The sequence below is a fragment of the Humulus lupulus genome, chromosome X (assembly GCF_963169125.1).
Source record: "Humulus lupulus chromosome X, drHumLupu1.1, whole genome shotgun sequence".
Lineage (NCBI taxonomy): Eukaryota > Viridiplantae > Streptophyta > Magnoliopsida > Rosales > Cannabaceae > Humulus > Humulus lupulus.
In genome coordinates, this window is record NC_084802.1 from 128,977,166 (window position 1) to 128,987,729 (window position 10,564).

Here is a 10,564-nt window from a genome sequence, read left to right on the forward strand (position 1 = left end):
TGTCTAATCACTTGGACCAAGTTGATAAACGTCCCTTTTTGGAAACTACCATATTTATCCTTGTAATGTCTCCTATCTCACTGCCTTGTATGATTGAGATGTAAGAAAAAAAGAATCCTGTTAGTTGACAAATGCAAGTAAAACTAATAAGTGAGAATGAAAGAAACTCTACACACATGAAAGAAATATGACTATCAGTTGCATGAAAGAAATAAATAATAAGCAACTAATTGAATAAGAGAAAAGTATCTACTATCAGTCTCATATGAGATTTTAATAGGATATTCAAGACATGTGATCAATGAGTTTTGACATCTATAGTTTCCAGTACTTCAATGTAGAAATAAGAAGGATTATTCACTATCAATCACATCTAAATATATCCCAAATTTCCTATTTTTTCTGATGTGTCTCGTGTTTCCATCATGTTGCTGCTATATATAAAGGGAAATTTGATAAAACATGCTTACATTAGCTTAATAATTAAAATTTGAACCAAAGTTAACCACCATATGATACAAATGCTCATCTTTCATTTAATACCAAAAATACCCCTCTCATAACAAAATCTCATACCTTTCCTCTCTAAAATCTTGCAAGAAAGATACACATGGGTAAGTGATTTTCTTTAATTCTTGTTGTTGTTGGTTGTTTTTATGATTTAGAATGTTGTTTAGATGTTGGATCTGTAGTTTGTTGGTATTTTTTGCTGTTTTTTGGGTGAAAATCGTGTTCTGTGAAAATCTGCGTTTTTTTTTGGGTTCCTTGAGTTTTTTTCTAAATGCCCGATAGTGTCCGATAGAGGCCCGATTTGGGCACGATAGTTGTTGAGTTTCAAGGTTAGGGATGAAGATCCGATGGCAACCCGATAGTTGCCAGATAGTTTTGGTTACCCGATGGTCATAAAGGTTCGATGGCTACCCGATGGTTGCTCGATTATTATTTTGAATCTATACACCCTTTAAGTACGATAATGGATCGATAGTAGTCCGATATATGCCCGATTGTTGTTATTAAGTTACTGCGGACCTAATAGTACGATGGTACCCGATACTTGCCCGATAGTACGATGGTACACGATAGTGATAAAAAACATAAATAAAAACCGTAACTTTTCCCCTGCCATTTTCCATTCCCTCTCTCTGCCAAAACTCTTCACTCCCACAAAACCATCGAGCAACCATAACTACCCTCACCCGACGCATCTCTCTCCCTCACCCACCCTCACCCGACGCATCACTGTCCCTCACACGACGGTCAGAAAAACCCCCACCACCTGACGAAGGAAAACTCAGACCACCGGAGACCAAGCCTCACCCAAACCCCGACACTCACCCAAACCTGAAGCGACCCTCATCTACCTTGAAATCAGTAATGGAATCGGGATTGTTCAACTGCAGCATGTGCAAGTACCCAGGTAACTTCGAATATGAAGCTTCAGGCGTACCCCTAACTATGTGGAGTGCCTTCTCTCTGCATCTCCAAGCCTTCTACTTAGAGTTGTAAATTATATTCTTTATGGAAATGGCAAACCCATTTTGGGAATTTCTGGAACTAGTATTCAATTAGTTCGGACTTGTTTAATGTTGAACTGGGATCAAGACAACAAAAATTCTTCTAGCGAAGAAGCCCACGTTTACTTTGTTGAAGTAAGTACAACTGGTCTGATTCGCGATTTCCTAGTTCGGCAACTACCAAAGGTGATGCTTGACGGTTATCTTTTTTTCGAACATCGAGGGAACATGTGTGTACATTTTCAAATGCTGTCACCTCGAACATGTTAGAAAGTTGCTTCTTCTTCCCTCTTAACCTCCACCCACAATCAGGATCCTTGCATGTAATGTACCAAACATCAGTACCAGACTTCTTAACTATAAAGTCGAATCCCTTCTTCATTGCAAACAAGCCAGCAACCTTCTTTAAATGTTCCTTGTCTCTGAAAAACTTTCCTAAATGAATCTCCCCGCTCGATGTGCCACCCATAGATATATAGTGACTATTATCCTCAATGTCTTCTCTTGTAAACATCGGAGCTTTGAATTTACTATAATATGTCGAAGAAGAGAGTGGATCACTAAATTCTCTAGCATCATTTGTTCCGTCTGGACGACTACTACTAGTACCAGGTGTTTGGCGATCTTGTCTACGGGGTCTACTTCTACAGGTTGTTTGCCTCGGTATTTGGTACGACAGTGGACTCAGGCTCAAAGCTTGAGAACGGACCTCTGTTTCTTGGTTGTCTCTTACATCATCATTGCAATCAAAATCAGCATCAGGTTCAGGATAATCAGGAAAATCTTCATTGCCCTCAAAATCATCTTCAGGGTCAGGACACTCAAGAAAATCATCATGAAATGGCATCTGTGCTACATGATCAACTGTCGGTATGAAAGGGTTTGATTCAGGTACATCAGTGGCTACCAGCACCTCCGAATTTGTTTCTGGAACATAAGTCCCAACCTCACTACGAGTATCCTTAACAATACTTGGTGGAGGATTACGATCAACAATGATATTCTTCTCCACCAAAGTCACAAAAAGGGGAACAAATTCATCTGGCTTCTTCAAAAGCATTGACAAATATAAGCTTACACCCTTGTCATTCCTTATAAGTTTAGGCCAATACATTAACCCTTTCATGTACTTATAATTCACTTCTAATTTCAGGTCATACTGCACTTTGTCAACCTCCAGCTCTGAGTACAAAAGTTCAACAAGTTGTGAGTAAGTTATGTCCTTCTCCAACTCAAACGTTAAATTTTCGGCTCCATTAAAAACCCAATCTCTACCTTCATGCTCCCAAACACCATTATACATCAAGTACGCGAACAAAGTTGACCCTATCATGTACAAAGAAAAAAAAATCAATAAATGGCAACAAAATGTCGAAATTTAGTTCGGCATTTTTAGCATCGTACCAGTATCGGGCCATATCGGGCGGTATCAGGCAAAGTTTTATTTATGTTTTTGATCACTTAAAACAACTAATATCGGGCAAGTATCGGGTACCATCGTGTACCATCGTACTATTAGGTCCGCAGTAGCTTAAAAACAAATATCGGGCATATATCGGACTATTATTGATCCATTATCGTACTTAAAGGGCGTATAGATTGAAAATAATAATCGGGCAACCATCGGGTAGCCATCGGACCTTTATGACCATTGGGTAACCAAAACTATCGGGCAACCATCGGGTTGCCATTGGAACTTCATCCCTAACCTTGAAACTCAATAACTATCGTGCCCGAATCGGGCCTCTATCGGACACTATTGGACATTTAGAAAAAACTCAGGGAACCCAAAAAAAACGCAAATTTTCACAGAACACGATTTTCACCCAAAAAACAGCAAAAAATACCAACAAACTACAGATCCAACATCTAAACAGCATTCTAAATCATAAAAACAACCAACAACAACAAGAATCAAAGTAAATCACTTACTCATTTAATCTCTTCACTATGAGCAAAAATAACACAAAGCTTGGTGTTTCTCCTTAAACAATCCACAATGTCTGAATGTGTATCTTTCTTGCAAGATTTTAGTATGAAAATCTTGTGTGTAAAACGTATGGTGAAGAGAGAGTGAGAGAGAATGTATGGTGAAGAGAGGTAGAGAGGAAGAAGGAGAATAGAGAGGAAATGTGATATGAGAGGGGTATTTTTGGTATTAAATGAAAGATGAGCATTGGTATCATATGGTGGTTAACTTTGGTTCAAATTTTAATTATTAAGCTAATATAAGCATGATTTATCAAATTTCCCTATATAAATATGCTAGGTAAAAATAGTGTGCAATACACGTTTATTTAGTTTCATTTAGATTATATATTAATTTATTTTTATTATGTTTCTTTATTATCATATAAATTTTAAATAAATAAACAATGTCATATATTATAAAAAGAATGACATAAACATATTAAAAATAAAATAAACCAAAACATTGTCTATAACCAAAACATAAACACTTTTATTTATAATGATATGATGCATTCTAGGTTTAAAATTAAATATTTTTTTCTAATTTTCTTTTTAAAAAAATACCTATGAATTTCAATATAATAATATATTAAGAAAATATAAATTAAAACTATGAATTTAGAAAGTTTATTTGATCAAATTTTAATTATTTAATTTAAAAAAATTTAAAGCCAACTGTTGGCCGCGTTTTTGGCCAACGACGTGTAGACGTCAAAAACGATAAAAACCTTCAAGAGAAATAAACGACACGGACGATTTTATAGTGGTTCAGCCCCAATATGTTGGTAATAGCCTAATCCACTTAGAGTTGTGATTATAGATCTGCACTCAAGATCAGATGAACCTGAGTCAACTGAGTTTCTTCAGTGCAGATTACAAGAATACAAGAATTCTCTCAAATACAAGTACTCTCTCTCTCTAGAAAATAAGAATTTGAATCAAAAGTTCCAAAAGTCCCATTTATGATGCCATAAGCCTTGTATTTATAGGCTTAGGATCGTACAGATGATATCCCCCACAATCGGGATATTTTGCTATTCTCATTATATTTAATTTACAATAATATTCAAAATATAACAGTATACTATATTTGTGGGATAAATGAGAGATTCCCGCGCAAGCCAAGACCGACTCTTGTTGAAGCCGTTTTTGGGAATCTTGACGTAGTCCTGCTCTGTCTACTCGATCCATATCACATTCAGGCGGGTCGAACACACCTTCACTGGGCAGACACGCACTTGACTGGGCAGACATGCACTTAACTGGGCAGACATGCACTTGCCTGGGCAGACATGCACTTGACTGGGCAGACATGCACTTGGCTGGGCAGACAGGTCATGACTGGTCGGACATGGTCATGCCTAGGCAGACAATCATATGACTGGTCGGACAAGGTTATGCCTGGTCGGTCACGACACTTGACTGGCCAGTCAAAATTCTTCATTGGTCTACCGGGTCACTCCTAAGCCAGATCACTTTATCACAACTCTGAGGAGCCAAAATATTTATTGACTATTAATGTGTCGTTTACGGACCATGTACTGCCACTTGTCACCTCTATCGCCACGTCATCGATCTCCAATTTTTTGGGATAACACCAACAAAAAGATATATAAATATATATTATTTAATTAATGACTAGAACAATTAAAATAAGTGATTTCTCATTAAAAGACTAAACGACAAAATAAAAAATATATATTTATGTCTTAATTCACTATTACATATATGTTTGGATAAAAAAAATATATGTTAAATGACAAAATAAATAATTAATAAAAAAAAGAAAATAATAAACGTAATCACATAAATATATTTTGGTTACAGTTTTGAAAACATACAATAAAATAATTTATATATTTTAATATGAAATTTTAAAATACGTGATAGAAATTAGTATAACTCGTTTATAATATTTTTTTAGAATATATTTACTTTATTTGGATCACTCTATTACTTTTTTATTTTTAAAACTAAAATATTAAATCTAAGTGAAAACAACGCTTAAACTCACATTCACCTTTTGTATCCATCAAATGTAGCCTAAAGTGCATTGAAAAAATCAATGAGTGGTACCTTGGCAGAAGCAATAAAGACCCTTGTATGATACTAATTAGTGATACTCTATCATGACAAAACATGTTATTATTTTGTATGTTTTTAAAATAAAATAACAATCAAACAGGGTACCAATATATACCATCTGAGTACAATTGCATTGTAATCATTTTATTAACAAATATTTAGATGATAAAGTCAATAATAAAACGAAATTGCTTTCTCAATAGAAAAAAAAAATAAAAACTTAGGACAGCGAGAGAATTCGGCACAGCGGTGTTTTAATCAGAGAGGTTTTTAGTGTTAGAAATGGCCATTCAGTTAAGTGCAGAGTGAGTATTTGAAACTTAATCAAGCAAAGAGATGGCATTTAATCTATTCATATCTTAAAATCACATAAAAATCAATATTTTTTTTCAATCTTGCTTTATTGAATTCTCGCATATAACTTCTTATCATCTCATGTTCTAGAGACAGACATTTATTCAATAAAAACCAGTACTATAAAATTAAAAAAATATATGAGCAATTTTATCAAACAGGTTGTGTGCAATCTTCTATACTATAAAGATGATCTATAATTTTATCTCAAAAAAAAATGATCTATAATTTTATCTCAAAAAAAAAATGATCTATAACTAAATCAAGCAATTAAAAGTGATTTGATAAATAATCAACAACTTCGTAAATCATAACCCAAAAAACCAGCAGTTGCCAGAGCCTTTAATGAACAAATCAGTTCATTCCTAATAGGAATCAACTTATAGAGGACAGCAATTACCAGAGTCCTAATAAGGATTGAAGGAAGATGAAGTAAATAAAGAAAATAGGGAAAAAGATGAACAAAGTGGGAAAGTGGAATGGAAAATAGTATTGAGCGGACACGGTGAAAAAAGGAATAAAATCAATTAACATTAATGTCTAATATATTACAATCTTCTCTAATTTGGTAACTAGTTTAACTAGAAAAATCAGGCCTAATGGATTCGCCTCTTTGCCATTACACATTATATAAACCCTATTCTAGTAGCTTCACACTGCCACCGTTCTTGCTCTTGATATATTTTTTCTTCCCTTTCAAAAATCCCTAATCTAATAGCTTCACACAATTTTCCAACTTCTGATCAAATCAGAGGTATTTGGCTATCTTTATTCCTACAAATTTTTTTAAGTTTATTATTTTTCTATTTAAAAGTACGATTTTTTTTTGGCCACGTTATTACTCTTATATGTATCAATGTAATTTTTTTTATTTCTTGTCTGATTCGAATAATTTTGTCCTGATCATTCAAGTAAAATGAGTATTACTGTACCTTATTTGTTCTTCATATCTTGATGGATCGGTGAGCTTTTATCATGATGATGATTTACTTATATAGATTTAGCCATTTATATCCTTATGAAATAATCAAACTATACACGCAGTTTTGTTAAATATACATATACATATATATATATATATATATGTTTATAATATTGTCTGATTTGATACAGAGGAGATTAAGCACAAACTAATATATAATGGGTCGTGGGAAACTGAAACTGGAATTAATCCCTGACGAGAAATCACGCAAAACAACATTTATCAAAAGAAAAAAAGGGATCATGAAGAAAGCTTATGAATTCTCAGTCCTCTGCGATGTTGACATTTGCCTTCTCGTTTCGGATATGGAATCGGGTCGGGTCCTGACCCAAACAAGGCGCGGGTCGTGGTCGTCGTCGAAAAACCAGGAGGATCATCCTCATCCCCAAGGCGGCACTACGATACTCGAAACCTATCCACCGGAGAGCGACAACGTTTTGAGGATCATCCAAAAGTACCAGAAAGCCCTTACGCAAAGGGCTTCGAACAAGAGCTACGACCTGGCTGGTCTCCTGGCCGAGCGCAACAAAAAGGTCCAGACTGAGATCTCCCGCTGCAGGAAGAAGTATTACGCCTTCAAGTACCCGGCGTCTACCGACCTCCTCGAAGGCTTCTCTGCCGATGACCTTGCTAAGCTCTACGGTCGCCTCGGTGTAAAGATCGAAACTGTCAAGAAGATTATAGAGGATAAGCAGAAGGGAAAAGCACCACTCAAAGCCATGAAAAACGAGAATGTATTCCGTCATTATCAACCACAACAACAGCTCTTCCCGCCGATGGTGAAGAACCCGCCTCGTGATGAGTTCGATTCGAGTGCTTTTTCATTGAGTAATAATTCCAACTCTATGATGTTGAAGTTACTGGGTGGTGATAATAACCAGAGTTGTAATGCTACTACTAGTAGCAGCAGTAATCATGAGGATCAGTTAAAGAAAGACTACTTCATCAACGGTATTAGTACTACTATTCATACTAATAATAATAACAACATGCACAATGGTTATGGCACTACCGGGTTTGGACCTGGTCGAGTTTACCATCATCATCAGGACTTGATGATGCTGAATAATAATATATGTACCAAAAATGTACGGCATTGGAGGCATCCACCTCTACTAGCGACAACATGCAATACAGTACGGTAACTAGCATTTTGCGTGGCTCGGGCTATAATGATCCGACGGTGGGGATGTCTCAGCAGGAGAAGTTTATGATGATGTTGATGAGTAGTGGTAGTGGTACAGCTTCGTCTCTAGACCATCACTACTATTATCCAACCCCAACTCTGGTGCAGCGGCCAATAATGCCGTACAGGCAATTCCCAATGAATGGTAGTATGAATAATGTGGATCCCAGGCTTGGCTCATTTCAGGTAACCTCAGCTACCAGAGAGAACGACTTAATTATTGATGCTGTCAACAACTTTCTCTCAACGACATAATGAGTATGACTAACGTTTGGCAACCTATTTCCGATGTTATTTGTATCATTATATATATGTGCATGTAATTCTGCTTGAGTTATTTAGGGTGTGATTGGTTGGGGTTTTGGAAATGATTTTATGTTTTTGAAAATTTAAAATTTGTGGGACTTACTAAAATATTTGATTGGTAGATTGTTTTTTAAAACTATATCCTAATCAGAATTCTAATTTTGTGTTGTAATTTAGAAAACAACAATTTTGCGTTTTCTCTGTTTTGTGATTTTTTCTCCAAAAACTTAAAATCAAAATCATGATTTGTTTGTTCTCTCTACTCTTATCCTTTGTATCATTGCTTGTATTTTTTTTTTGTTGCCAATTTTTATGACTTGAGTATGTTCTCACTAGTAATAATGTGTTTATGGAACATTTTATGACATTTAATGCACAATTCAAAAATAAGTTGTGCTGGTATTTTCATAGATGACAATGCAATATTGTTATAAATTTAATCAATAATTATTATTAAATTTTAATTTATCAATATAATTAAATTTTACTTAATTAAATTTATTGATAAATCAAAATTTAATATTATACAACCTATGTATATAAAATATATAAAATTAAAATAATATTCAAATTCAGCTGTTCCAATCACATATTCAGTTTATGTTATATTTTCAAATTTAATAACAATCACAGATTTATTTTTTTAAAACTCAAAAACAGTTTACTGACATTGAACCAATCACATTTTCAGAAACATGATTTTAGTCACTAAATTCAGATTTCTCAAAAATACAGTTTTCTAATCACGAACCAATTAGACCCTTAGCTACTTTTGTTTTTTGGTTCGATAGTACTGTTTTATTATTCTATACCTGCTTAAAGGTTTTCTTTGATTTCATATATTTACTCGGACGCGGATACCCTCTCAGATTTCTATTTCATATTTCTTGTCAAGCCAGTAGAATTAAGCCATCTCATCTAATGAATTAATAGCATGTCTACTGCACTTTTAAATGTTAATATTATTTAAATTTTTTATTTTTTATATATGCATAATGATAATAAACTGGGACATACAAATTTTTCGTACTGACTTCTTTTTTTTTAATATATATATATATATTTGCTTTTTATTTTTGTATTGGGCAGCTTTTTTTTATTGAGAAACAATCCTTTTATTTTAAATAAAACAATCGAAACCTCTATAATGTCCCACCGTGTGTGAAAGAAGAGCACGGTCAGAAATAAGAATGAGTTTGGGTGGTGGGAAAATGGGTTCCTGCGTCATTTTAATTTTTATGTTCTTACACTTTAATCAGTTGCATTGGGTATAAATTTGGTAGTTTGGTGTCAGTGATTTGCTCACCAATTTGTTGGATTTTCTTTTCGTGTGAGGCTGATAATATTGGCAGGGAAATTTGGTTTTGAGGTATATAGTCCGTAAAAAGTGTATATGTTTGCTGAGAAGGTAGAGAGAGAGAGAGAGAGCGAGAGATAAGAGAATTCTGTTATATTAAATATATCAGCTCACATATTTAGAATTTCAGGGGAGAGCTTTTATACTCAAATCTATAAAATCACAAGGGATACATGTACTACAGACATACTTAACTAGCTAATATTTACATAATTAAATTAATGTTTACTAACACTACTTATCATCCCCTCAAACTCATGGGACGTGGAACAACAGTGAGTTTGGACCGTAATTGGAGAAACCTTGTAGATGGTAAGGCTTTGGTAAGGGCATCAGCCAGCTAATCTTCAGAGGGTGTAAAGCAAACCGCCAATTGGTTGGACGAAACACGTTCTTGTATGAAATGAAAATCGATATCAACGTGTTTAGTACGAGCATGAAGGACGGGGTTGGTGGTGAGGTATGTACTGCTGATGTTATCACAAAGAAGAAGAGGAGCAGAACGTTGTTGCATACGAAGATCACGTAGAAGAAATTGAACCCAGGAAAGCTCGGCAACACCATCGGCAAGAGCGCGGAATTCGGACTCCGTGCTAGATCTAGACACCACACGCTGCTTGGAGGAAGACCAGGAAATAAGATTATGTCCCAGAAAAATACAATACGCACCAGTAGTTCGTCGATCATCGGGACACGAGGCCCAATCGTCATCAGTGTAGCATAAGAGACTGAAATCGGAACATGGCTGAAGCAGTAATCCGTGGTGAGTCGTGCCTTTGAGATAACGCAAAATGAGTTTGACGGCTTGC

The 10,564-nt window shown here is 35.0% G+C and overlaps 1 protein-coding gene across 1 annotated transcript; it reads left to right on the top strand.

Annotated features, from left to right (window-relative positions):
- Positions 1-7,064: 7,064 nt before the first annotated feature.
- LOC133806256 (floral homeotic protein AGAMOUS-like) lies at positions 7,065-8,051 on the top strand. Its single transcript, XM_062244377.1, has one exon. It carries the CDS (start codon positions 7,065-7,067, stop codon positions 8,049-8,051), a length of 987 nt encoding a protein of 328 aa, XP_062100361.1.
- Positions 8,052-10,564: the final 2,513 nt, after the last annotated feature.